Here is a 12,930-nt window from a genome sequence, read left to right as displayed (position 1 = left end):
GAACTGATACCTGCTTTTACTTTTCTTTTGCATACCATTAGGCGTAAAAATAAATATTGTTAAAGGATAGGAAAAGTCTCCCCATTATGGGATTATTTTAGAATTCCTGAAAAACTGCTATCTTGCATTAAGGTATATTTTTCCCCAGCTCCAATGAGGCAGAAACAACAGTGATAACAGGTTGCGTTGTTTTCATTGTGTAGTAGCCAATCAGAATCAAGTATACATGGTGCATATTCGCCTTTTCTTCCCCTTGAACAGTCCACGAGAGTTTAAACACCTTTTTGAAGTCGCTTACTGGGTAGCAGCATGCTGCCAATAGAGGGCACAAAGTTGTTGAATCTGAATGAATGCCGTCTTTCCTATAATGCTAATGATTTCATGTCAACACCCTGTTTTGAGCCAGTAAACAGGATTACAATCTTGACATGTCTAAAATTAAAGTAAAGTGCCTGCTCTAAACAAAGTTATTTTTCTATGCTATCACTTACCAGACATTACCATCAATTCCTTGGATTCGTTTAGCATTTTTGTGCTTTGAAGACATTGCCTGAAGGTAAATTAGTGACATCAATTAAGCATTTATGACAAACACTGTATAAACATCGACACATACACTGTATAAGCTATTTTTTAAAAGCTATAATCAACCAATTCTTAAGGGTCTGGGCACACAAGGAGATTAGGGAAGATTAGTGGCCCCAGCGTCAAATCTCCACTTCTTCAGGGAGACAATCTCCTCACAGGAAACTTCGGCCGACTTCGGAAAACGAAGCACTGCATGTGCATTGCCGCAGGCGATTTTCATTTTAGCCAGCGGAGAGCAGGGAGAAGGCAGTTCGGGGAGATTGTCGCCCCGAAGAAGAGGAGATCTGTCCCTGGGGCCACTAATCTCCCCGAATATGCTTGTGTGGCCTGACCCTAACTGTAACATCATTATTTCATTGTCAGAATAGCAAAATCATGCATAATATAGTAGAAATAGTAGAAAAATATGAGGGGGTCATTTACTATTAGAAAAGCTGCAGCAGTGTGCAAAGAGCAAAAATGGCTCGGGGCCCCCTCCGACCCTCCCTACTACGACGTGCCGAGCACGCTTGCACGAAGGCTTGCAAACAAGCAAAAAAAAAAAAAACAACCCACAATTCATGAGGGCTTACCTCTAAAGTAACAGCACTACTTATAACTAGAGGTGTCTCTTATTTTCAAACCTATAGGAAATGCCACTTACTGTAGCTATGAGTCCACATATGCAGTCATTTGTTACAATCATAGTATTTGTTCATATCATATTGTGTTTATTTACCCTTTACATTTTCCAAACTAAATAATATATATAAATGATGAATTTTCTGATCATATTAATGCATACCTTTATGGTAAAAACTAATCTGTAAATAATGCATTTATTCCGTAGGAAACCACATGCAGTATTTTGATATATTGTTATCCAATGCATAAACCGAGATGTGAAGAGATAAGCACATCTGTTTTCATGTTTTTAATTGTGGGCTTTATCAAGACAATGGTCCTTTTTAGTTCTAACCCCAGTATAAAAATAAATACTATGCATATTTGTATTAGACCGCATTTCCATATTTCCACAAAGCCAAAAATAGGTCCATGAAACACATTTTCTTACAGTGCAACTGTCATCAATGGTTTGGGGTCTACTGTGGTAATTAACTGATGGAATGGAGGCAACAGACCACCCGGAATCACTGTCAAAGGACTGGCCAGATATGGGATGACTTTGATGTAGTTGGCCAGCTTAAATATATTGCAATATATGGACAAACAATCCCTGTTTTGTTTAAAGGGTAAGGCATTTTTTGGTAGCAGTATGCACAGAATGTCTCTGTCTTAAATATATTGATAATGGTTTGAGTGCAGAGGACTCTTATATTTGTCTGTATATATAGATATATATATATATATATATATGTGTCTGTATATGTGAATGATTTTGTTACACCTCGCCTTTAAAGATTTGGAGGAGGAGGTGGGGCAAGTTTTTAAAGGAAAACTAAACCCCCCCCACAGCCAAAAGTCCCCACTGGCCCCCCTCTAGGAACAGTGACCCTCACATGCAGAACAGCGCAACGGAGCAAAGGGATGCCATGCCTGCCTCAGCATCTTCCAGGTCCTACGGAGATTTCCGACTCCAACTGCGCATGTGCCATATATAGACTGAGCTACTGTATATGTAGACTTGTATAGGGTTTGCTGGTAAAATGCACAGGAGCTGTTAAGATCCCCCTTTTCTTTTATACTGTGACATACAAGGCTATGACTGTTGGCCAGGGCTGGAATAGGCAATCTGTAGAATCTGGCAAATGCCAGAGGGGCTTCTTTAAGATTCCATACACAGTCACTATTTATTTTTTGTGTGTTCTTTGGGGGGCTGTTTGGGGCCTCTGTGTGAAATGCCAGTGCCCACTTTAAATCTCAGCCCAGACCTGCTGATCGTGTAGCAATTTTGACTCCGGAATGGCATTTGGGAGTATGCATAAACAAAATAATTATGGTAATCATTGTTGTCATATCAGCAGTTTTATTTCCTTTAATAACAAATGTTTTCAAAAATCAGTATGCTGATAAAAGTTCAATGCATCAGTTTAAAATGTATTCCAGTAATCATTCTGAAGCAGAGATTTAAAACAAACATCATTGTTATTTTCATTGTGAATCTATAATTGTAACAATAACTTCCCAGTGTAATTTAGGAATACGGTTAGTGCCAAAATCAATGGTGCAACACATGTAGGAATACATACTGCTGAGGATGAAAACCTGAAGCAGCATTTTCACAGACTTCAGCGTGTGTATGTGCGACTCCTAGGGCAGCAAATACTACGAAACACAACCAAAAAACCTGCAGAACAGGTGTTACAGTAAATAGATACATGAACTTTATGCTCTTTATAAATCAATAATCAAGACCAAACAACCAATTTATATACAAACAATGACAGACAATCATTTGTTTGGACGCATCTGGGTGTAAGGTACCTGTAACCACAGCTGGGGCGCAGACACGGGGGTGCTTAGGTTCCTGAGGATTCCCGGCGTCTGTCGCGCACGCGCGCGTCTGTCGCGCACGCGCGCGTCTGTCGCGCGGGCGCGCGTCCGTTTATTCGGACGCGCGCGCGTCGCGGTGGACGCGGGCGCATTGACGCTGCGTCATTACGTTTTTGGCGCCAAACTTGTCCCTATAAAAAGACGTCAGCAAGAGCAAACAGTGCTTGGTGATTTCCTTGCTTGTGCTTGTTTCTGTGTTCTCAGATTATTCTTTGGATTTGTCTTTCTTGTTATCGACCTCGGCCTGTTCCTGACTACGAGTATTTCTGCCTGCCTACTGACCTATTGCCTGATTCCCGTTTACGAATATCTTCTGCCTGCCTCCGACCTCTGCCTGTCCCTGACTACGTTTACCTCTGCCCGCCTACCGACTCTCTGCCTGTTCTCCGACCACGCTTTTGGCTTGCATCTATTCCTTCGGGTCAAGTCCAGCAAGCTGTACACTAACAGCAGTTCTAACTGCTCTTCCTATCGAATCTCCAAAAGAGCCTGACAGAATCACCAAGCCAAAATGGAGCATTCGGAAGAGCTGCCTACCCTGGTCGACTTGTCTCAACAAATCGTTTCACTCACCCAGGTAGTGAGAGAACTGCGGGGAGATTATTTGCATGTGCAGGAACAGTTGCAAGATTTACAGATTTCTGCGATTCCTCCAGTCGCTCCCACATCTGGACAATCTGGTGCTGCCGCCGGAGGAGCAACTTCTTCTTTCCATGAACCTAAGGTAGCTATGCCTGACAAATTTTCTGGGGATCGAAGGACTTTTAGAACCTTTATTAATAGTTGCCGTCTTCTGTTTACATTGAAACCTCAGTCTCATGCTACCGATCAGATCCGGGTGGGAGTGATGATTTCTTTGCTTCAAGGGCAACCTCAGGCGTGGGCTCACCGTTTATTGGAGCAAAATAGTCCTCTCTTGGCTACGACGGATTCCTTCATTCAGGCCCTGTCTAAAATCTATGAAGACCCTCATCAAGTAGATACAGCTGAGGCAGCTCTACGAAACCTTCGACAGCTCCGTCATCCAGTAGAAGAGTATGTGGCTGAGTTTCGTTGCTGGCCTCCAGATACCCTCTGGAATGACAGAGCCCTTCGACATCAATTTCGTATGGGACTGTCCCGACACCCTAAGGGATGAATTGGCAAGGGTTGGTCTACCTTCCTCCCTGGAGGAAGCGATTTCTCTCGCTATTCAAATTGACCAGAGACTCAGGGAGAGGCGCCAAGAAAGAGGTGTCACCTCATCTACTCCGGACTGGGTGCTCCCTACTGCTCCCCCTCCAGTTTTCCCAATTTCTCCTTCCTCTGACCCAGAACCCATGCAACTTGGTGTGGTCCGTAAGACACTTTCAGTGGAGGAGAGACTTCGACGTAGACGTCTAAATCTATGTTTGTACTGTGGCCTGGCTGGACACCTGCTTAAGAATTGTCCCACAAGACCTGATGGTAAAATTTCTTCATCTCAAACTTACAAGTTGCCCTGCATCCCATCGCTACAATCTTATATTCTACTTCATCTCTCGTTTCAGTGGAACCAAAGAAAGTTTGAAGTGGATGCCGTGGTGGATTCGGGAGCCTGTGGATGTTTTATTAACCAGGCTTTTGCAGATCTTCATTTGATTCCGCTCATTCCCAAGACCCAGCCCATTCCTGTCAAGATGGCGGATGGAAATTTTGTTGCTTCGGGACCTGTATCCCTGGAGACCCCACATATTCCGACCTTTTCTGTTCAGGGGCACTTTGAGTTATTAAAATTTGATGTGATGGAAAATCTTCTCTTCCCTGTCATTCTTGGAATTCCTTGGTTAAGAAGTCACAATCCCTGTATTGATTGGCAGTCTGGGACACTTGTTTTTAATTCTAATTACTGCCGTAAGAATTGTCTTTCTTCCTCACAAGTTTTAGGCCTCACCACTGTGGATGATGAGACTCTTCAATTGGTCTCTCAGGTGTATCATGATTTTTTGGATGTCTTCAGTAAGAAAGCAGCGGACTCCCTTCCTCCACACAGAAGCTATGATTGTCCTATCGATTTACTTCCCGGTGCAGCCATCCCTTTCGGAAGAATTTATCCTTTATCTGAACCTGAACTGGCTACTTTAAAGGATTACATCGATGAAAACCTTGCTAAGGGTTTTATCCAACATTGTACTTCTCCCGCTGGAGCAGGCATCTTCTTTGTCGAAAAGAAAGACCATTCTTTAAGACCTTGCATCGACTTCCGAGAACTCAATAAAATAACTATCAAGAATCGTTATCCGTTACCCCTCATTCCTGATCTTTTTCAAAGACTTTGTCGTGCTAAAATCTTTTCAAAGTTTGATCTCAGAGGAGCCTATAATTTGGTTCGTATTCGTGAGGGGGATGAGTGGAAGACTGCTTTTCGTTCTCGTTATGGTCATTTCGAATATATACTGTCATGCCTTTTGGTCTTTGCAACGCTCCTGCCACTTTTCAGCACTTTGTCAACGACATCTTTCATGATCTGTTGGACCAATTCGTCATTGTTTATCTTGATGATATTCTAATTTTCTCTAATTCCTTGGAAGAACACCGTCTTCATATAAGAGAGGTGTTACTTCGCCTCAGGCAACAACAACTTTATGCCAAGGCCTCCAAATGCGAGTTTGAGAGATCCAGCATTGAATTTTTGGGTTTTTTAGTTTCCGATCAAGGTTTCAAGATGGACTCCAAGAAAGTAGAGGCAGTTGTTAACTGGCCCCCGCCTGTGGATCGTAAGGGTATTCAGCGTTTTGTTGGGTTTGCTAACTTTTACAGAAGGTTCATCAAAGGTTTCTCTTCTATTATCAAACCTCTCACCGACCTTACAAGCAATAAAATTAAATTTTTCTGGTCTCCGGCTGCTCAACAAGCTTTTGAATGTCTAAAGAAGTTGTTTGTCTCTGCCCCTATTCTCGTACATGCTGATGTATCCAAACCCTTTATTCTTGAAGTTGATGCCTCGGAGGTGGCCATTGGAGCAATTCTTTCCCAACGCACAGGACTTAAGGACATTTTACATCCAGTAGCCTTCTTTTCTAAGAAATTATCCCCTACCGAAAGAAATTATGACGTGGGAGATCGGGAACTGTTAGCTATTAAAGGAGCCTTAGAAGAATGGCGACATCTTTTAGAGGGAGCTGTACATCCAATGATCATTTTTACTGACCACAAAAATTTGGAATATTTACGCACAGCAAAAAGATTAAATCCTCGACAAGCAAGATGGGCACTTTTCTTCTCTCGTTTTCAGTTCCATATCACATACAAGCCTGGTTCTAAGAATATGAAGGCGGATGCTCTTTCCAGAATTTTTCCTGTAGAAAAGGAGGATGTGGCACCTGACACGATTCTTCAGCCTGGACATTTCTTACTTCTTCAATCTTCTTTTATCGAGAATTTAAGAAATTTCCCTCAGTCACTAACGGATTATCCTGGGGTTAATGATTTGTCTCTTCAAGATAACCTTCTTTTCGAAACAACAAGTTGGTGGTTCCTCCCAGTCTTCGTCTAGAGGCTCTTAAACTTATTCATGATCATCCCTTAGCTGGACATTCGGGGATTCGAAGATCGTTGGATTTGGCTAGAAGATTCTTTTGGTGGCCTTCGTTAGTAAAAGAATGTGTCTCTTTTGTACGTTCATGCGAATCCTGTGCAAGGTCTAAACCATCCTGTAACAAACCAGTAGGGTTACTTCGCCCCTTACCTTTACCTGAGAGACCATGGAGTTCGATCTCGATGGAGTTCATTGTGGAACTTCCCCCTTCTGACAAATATAACACTATCTTTGTGGTAGTAGATCGTCTTACAAAAATGGCTCACTTTATTCCGCTTCCTCGGTTACCTTCTGCAGCAGTTACTACAGAGGTATTTATTAAGGAAATTGTGAGACTGCATGGCTTACCCAATGAAATTATCTCCGATCGAGGGTCACAATTTACCTCTAAGTTCTGGACTGCTTTATGTAAGGCTTTAGGTATTTCATTATCCCGGTCTTCTGCCTATCATCCACAGACTAATGGCCAAACCGAGAGAACCAATCAAACTCTTGAACAATATATTCGTACTTTTTCTTCTTATCTCCAGGACAATTGGTTTTCACTTCTTCCCTGTGCTGAGTTCTGTTATAACAACTCTATACATTCTTCCACAGGTCAAACACCATTCTTCTCTAATGTGGGATTCCATCCTATTATGTTTCCAGATATCTTGCCTGAAATAACCCTTCCTTCGCTCCAGGATTGTTTGAAGTTTTTGAAGCAAAACTCTGAGACTCTGAAGATACACATCAGCAAGTCACTATTAGAAAGGAGAAAACGATGGCGGAGCTCTCCCCACTCCTTCCGCTCTCCCACGTCTTCCGCAGCTATCGCGGGATCCCGGCAACACTCAGCCGAGCCTTCACATACACACAACCAATTTACCGCTGGCAGCGCTGGAAAACGTATCCACGGGAGACGGTAGGAATAATATCAATGTCTGGCTTTATTTAAACATACATAGTGGTTTCAAAGTAGTGGGAGTGCCAATAACTGACGCGTATCGTGCCTTCACATCAGCAAGGCTCAACAAAACTTTAAGATCTTTGCAGATCGAAGACGAGGGGAGGATCCGGAATTCAAGGTGGGTGATAAAGTTTGGCTGTCTACATTGAATCTACGCTTTTGTAACCCCTCCAAGAAGCTGGCTCCGAAGTTTCTGGGACCCTTTTCTGTTAAAAGAGTTGTTAACCCTGTCTCTTTTGAACTTGATTTACCAAAGTCCTTGAAAGCTTATCCTGTTTTCCACTCTGCTCTGCTCAAGAAGGTTGTTCCAAATACTTTTCATGGTCGTATCCTTTCTCCTCCTCCTGTGGTTTCTTGTCAAGGCGATGCGGAATTTGAGGTAGAGAAGATTCTGGATTCAAGGCATCGAGGCAGGAGATTACAGTATCTTGTCAAGTGGAAAGGTTTTCCTAACGAAGAGAATTCTTGGGAACCAGTGGAAAACGTTCATGCTCCAAGGTTGGTTTCAGCTTTCCATAGGAGTCACCCTGAGAAACCTGCTGAAGACGTCCTGAGGCCGCCCCTCAGGGGGGGGCAATGTAAGGTACCTGTAACCGCAGCTGGGGCGCAGACACGGGGGTGCTTAGGTTCCTGAGGATTCCCGGCGTCTGTCGCGGTGGACGCGGGCGCATTGACGCTGCGTCATTACGTTTTTGGCGCCAAACTTGTCCCTATAAAAAGACGTCAGCAAGAGCAAACAGTGCTTGGTGATTTCCTTGCTTGTGCTTGTTTCTGTGTTCTCAGATTATTCTTTGGATTTGTCTTTCTTGTTATCGACCTCGGCCTGTTCCTGACTACGAGTATTTCTGCCTGCCTACTGACCTATTGCCTGATTCCCGTTTACGGATATCTTCTGCCTGCCTCCGACCTCTGCCTGTCCCTGACTACATTTACCTCTGCCCGCCTACTGACTCTCTGCCTGTTCTCCGACCACGCTTTTGGCTTGCATCTATTCCTTCGGGTCAAGTCCAGCAAGCTGTACACTAACAGCAGTTCTAACTGCTCTTCCTATCGAATCTCCAAAAGAGCCTGACACTGGGCCATTTACACACTTTTGGCACACATACGTGGATATAATTTTATTCTGCCTGGTTGTTATATCCAAAGAGTTAAAGGGGTTGTTCACCTTTAAATTAACTTTTAGTATGATGTAGATAGTGATATTCTGAGACTATTTGCAATTGGTTTTAATTTTTTTATTATTGTGTTTTATTTTAGTTATTAGCTTTTTATTAAGCAGCTCTCCAGTTTTCAGTTTGAACAATCTGGTTGCTAGTGTCCAAATTGCCATAGCAATTGGACGTGCTGCCCAAAGCGTGCTGACGTAGGGCAAAAACAGAAACAATATTTAGCATGCCCACCTCAAGGTCATTAAACAAGTTAAAAAGAAAGGACAAACCCGCTGTAGTACTTCACTAACAACACTGGTCCAATTAGAATATCTCTTTGTAAATCTATCCTTCAGCCAGTTCTCTATCCAAGAACAAATATTATATTTCTTAATTTAATTAGTAACCTTTTCTGCGGTACTTTAGCAAATTCTAAGTAGATCACCCACACTGCCATCCGAGCTAGGTTCGTGCTTACCTCTTCATAGAAGGAGATTAGGCTGGCAAGATGTATTGCGCATAAAACTATTCTGCAGAAGCTCATAGTACTGTGATTTGCAATGTAGATCAGTATTTTATCTATTACCCTTCTAAAAGCCTTTAACTTAAAGGGCTTATAGTTTTCAGGCTGAGAACAGGACCCCTTTCTGAATAATGGCACATCATATCAAATTACCTTTGCACCATGTCAGTTTATTATTTTTTACAGTTCTATCTGAAACTGATGACACCCAGCTCTACTTGTCTACTCCTGATCTTTCTAATTCTGTCCTTTCCCAAGTCACAGACTGTCTCTCTGCTGTCTCCTCCTGGATGTCACAGCGCCACCTGAAACTGAACCTTTCTAAAACAGAACTCATCATATTTCCTCCAAGATCTTCCCCTGTCCCTCAGATATCACTCACCGTAAACAACACCACCTTTCATTCCACCACACAGGCACGCTGCCTAGGAGTCATCTTAGACTCTCATCTGTCTTTTTCACCACACATTCAAACACTTGCAAAATCTTGCCGTATTCAACTGCGCAACATTGCTCGAATACGACCCTATCTCAGTTCAGAATCAACTAAAACACTGATTCAGTCTCTCATCATCTCCCGCCTTGATTACTGCAACTTACTCCTCACAGGTATTCCAACAAGTCACCTTTCACAACTCCAATCTATTCTAAACGCGGCCTCTAGACTCATTCATCTAGCTCGCCGCTCAACATCAGCTGCTCCCATATGTATGTCCCTTCACTGGCTCCCAATCTCTTCTAGAATCAAATTCAAATTACTTACACTCACATTCAAGGCCCTTAATAATGAAACCCCTCCCTATATTTCATCTCTAATCTCCAAATACACTCCTTCACGAAACCTACGCTCTGCTTCTGATCTTCGCCTCACTTCTCCTCTGGTCACTTCTGCCCATTCTCGTCTACAAGACTTCTCTCTTCTCACTTCTTTCTCTGGAACTCTCTGCCACAAGCTGTCAGACTTTCTCCTTCCTTCCAAACTTTCAAGCGCTCCTTAAAGACCCATCTGTTTAAAGAGGCCTATTCGATGTACCTTAATTAATCATTGCTGTATCAAAAATGACAAAGTGTTTATATAATCCTAATGTCTCAATTGTACCCTAACCTTTTAGTTTGTAAACCCTATTGTACTCTGTAATCCTTGTCTGTTATCCACCATTTATTCCCTGTTTGCTATAACTGCAGTAAAGCACTGCGTATCTTGACAGCGCTATATAAATAAATGATGATTATGATGATGATGATGAAACATGATCTCAAACAAGACCATAATATGAACACTGTTCCCTATATCCTCACCCAGACGAGTGCTGGAAATAGATTCTGTATCATTAGTTACCAGATCCAAAGAGAATATTTCCTACTGAACTACCTGAAATAAAAACTAGTCAATTACCATAACTACAATTAGCCATTAGCTTTTTATGTCTTGGCAAACCCATATGAAAGTTCTGTTAGAAAATAACCTCTAATTGTTACAATATTTTGTGTTGTGCTTTTTTACATTTTACATTTACATCCCACCAAGTAATTCAATGAATTTGATTTGTCCGCTTAAAGAATAAGTAAATCTTTATTTTTTTTTTCTCTCTCTCTCTAAGGATAGAACTCCACGGGCGATTTTAAGTTCGATACGTCCGTTCCGACGCGCTGAGATGAATCGCAGGTCTCACGTCGGATGTAGTGAATTGATATACTTACCTTAGATTTGCCGCATCCGACGTGACGCCTGTGATTCATCTCAGCACGTCAGAAAGGACGGTACGGCACTTAAAATCGCCCGTGGAGTTCTATCCTAAAACTCCTCTAAACAGCCCCCAGAATAAAATACCATTTTCCCTCCACTTCGTTTTATTTAATTTCTCTGACACAAGCAGCTGAAGTGCAGCTCTTTTAGCTACTTCCTTGTCTGAAATGAAGTCCCCTGAGCTGAGCTCCTTCTCGCTCTGACTATGAAAACATCACAGAGGTGCCGACTGCACATGCCTAATTGATTTCCATTGATGCAGAGACAGGGAGCATACCCAGCAGGCACATCTTTGAAGACAGTTTTGGGCAGAAGATTATATTACCAGAATACTGTATGTCCAGCTTCTTCCTTTCTGCAATTGCTTTTTCTTTCTTGCACTTATGTAAAAGCAAGAGAAATGCAATGAATAATATTTCTGCTGTTCTCCCTTTAGCCTGCCCCACATCTAGATTTTCTATAGTTCAATTTATTTCTGGATGGGATTCACTCCTTCAAAGACATTACACAGGTTGGTCAATTGTGTCAATGGCATTTGAGACTCCCGGTGTATGCATAACCTGCTCTAATTTCTGTACATGGTAAGATATGAAAATAGATTGTTTCCCCCTTAAGGTGGAAAATAATATAAAACAAAATAAATCTTTGTACGATATTCGGTCCGTGTATGGTGGGAGACGAGCCAACGCATATCGGCAAAAGACTTGGATACCAGCCGGCCCATCAATCAGGAGCCTTTGAAGACACCCGAACATTGGCTATTGTTGGTGCTGAATTGTCAGATACAGTAAAGGTGGCCATACACGGGCCGATATCAGTCCTTTAGACCAATTCAGCATCTTATCTGCCCGTGTATGGGGGCTTCAGGCGAAGAAGGAACCCATTGCTCCTCATTGTAATCCGATTGTTCGACCCTGGTGCTGATCGTTCAGATTAACCCAATATAGCCCTGCCTTTGGTGGGCATATCGGGGAAAGATCTGCTTGTTTGGTGATCTTATTGGGGGTTATTTACTAAACTCTGCGAAAACACGAAAAATTTGATTTTTTTATTTTATTTAAAATCGGACTTTTAAAAGTCACAAATTTTTCGGAATTTATTAAACCACGAGGATGGAAAAGTCAGAATCAAAAAATCCGGCATCTCAAACCTGTCATGGTTGCATATAAGTCAATGGGAAAAGTCCAAATGATTTGTTGGTGTGCGTTGGGTTTTTGGATGAAAAATCCGAAAATCTGATTTTTTTCCCCCACAAAGCATTAATATGACTGAGGTAAATTGAGTATCGTCTCTCTAATAAAACACTGTGAGATTTGGACGATACCAAGATAATGTACAGCTTTATGTATTCCTCTCAACTTCCTCCTCTCCCTAATGCTAAGACGCATTTGCATCAGTTCCCCCCTCACAGACAGGTTCACCCGCAGCTGCCAAGTAACGAAGACGATTGCGAGCAACTGATTGGTGGGTAAGAGGGAGGGGCTGTGGGATTTAGGGACCGAGGTGAATGTAAAATCTAACTACAAGGACGAAGGAATTGTCTTGTGGTTAACAATAAAGGTGAATTTTTTTGTGCATTTATACAGCTATTTCTTATTGCAAGAGAGAATACACGCCAGTGCAGCTCAATATACATGTCTGCAGCCAGCTACATATTTCCTTCAGCTTTAAAGCACTGAGCAGCCCCTAAACACTCTAATGGCTGCGCCTGTGAGCGAGAGTTAGAGTACCTGCTGCTGCGTATGTGGAAGAGTTAGGAGCCCCTATTATATATAAGTAGACAGTAAGGCGGAGGACACTGCTTTGCACCAATAAGGGATAGCCTTGTTACTTACTCATTACGTTTCTTACGGGACTCGGAGCAGGTTACAGTACTTTCTAAATCAACGTTGAAAGAGAACAGTGAAATTAGGCCGGCCAGGATTT

At 42.3% G+C, this 12,930-nt stretch overlaps 1 protein-coding gene across 1 annotated transcript in view; it reads right to left on the bottom strand.

Moving 5' to 3' along the window:
- kyat3.L (kynurenine aminotransferase 3 L homeolog) overlaps window positions 1-12,882 on the bottom strand; it is a 33,306-nt gene extending 20,424 nt beyond the window's left edge. Inside the window, 2 exon segments of the mRNA NM_001087271.1 lie at window positions 492-550; window positions 12,840-12,882. Of these exon segments, the coding sequence (NP_001080740.1) occupies window positions 492-547 (56 nt within the window). The 5' untranslated portion in view covers window positions 548-550; window positions 12,840-12,882.
- Between the last annotated feature and the right edge of the window lie 48 nt (window positions 12,883-12,930).

This window comes from Xenopus laevis, chromosome 4L (genome assembly GCF_017654675.1).
Source record: "Xenopus laevis strain J_2021 chromosome 4L, Xenopus_laevis_v10.1, whole genome shotgun sequence".
Taxonomy (NCBI): domain Eukaryota; kingdom Metazoa; phylum Chordata; class Amphibia; order Anura; family Pipidae; genus Xenopus; species Xenopus laevis.
The sequence above is the reverse complement of the archived record's forward strand: the minus strand, read 5'-3'. Positions and strand labels throughout refer to the sequence as shown.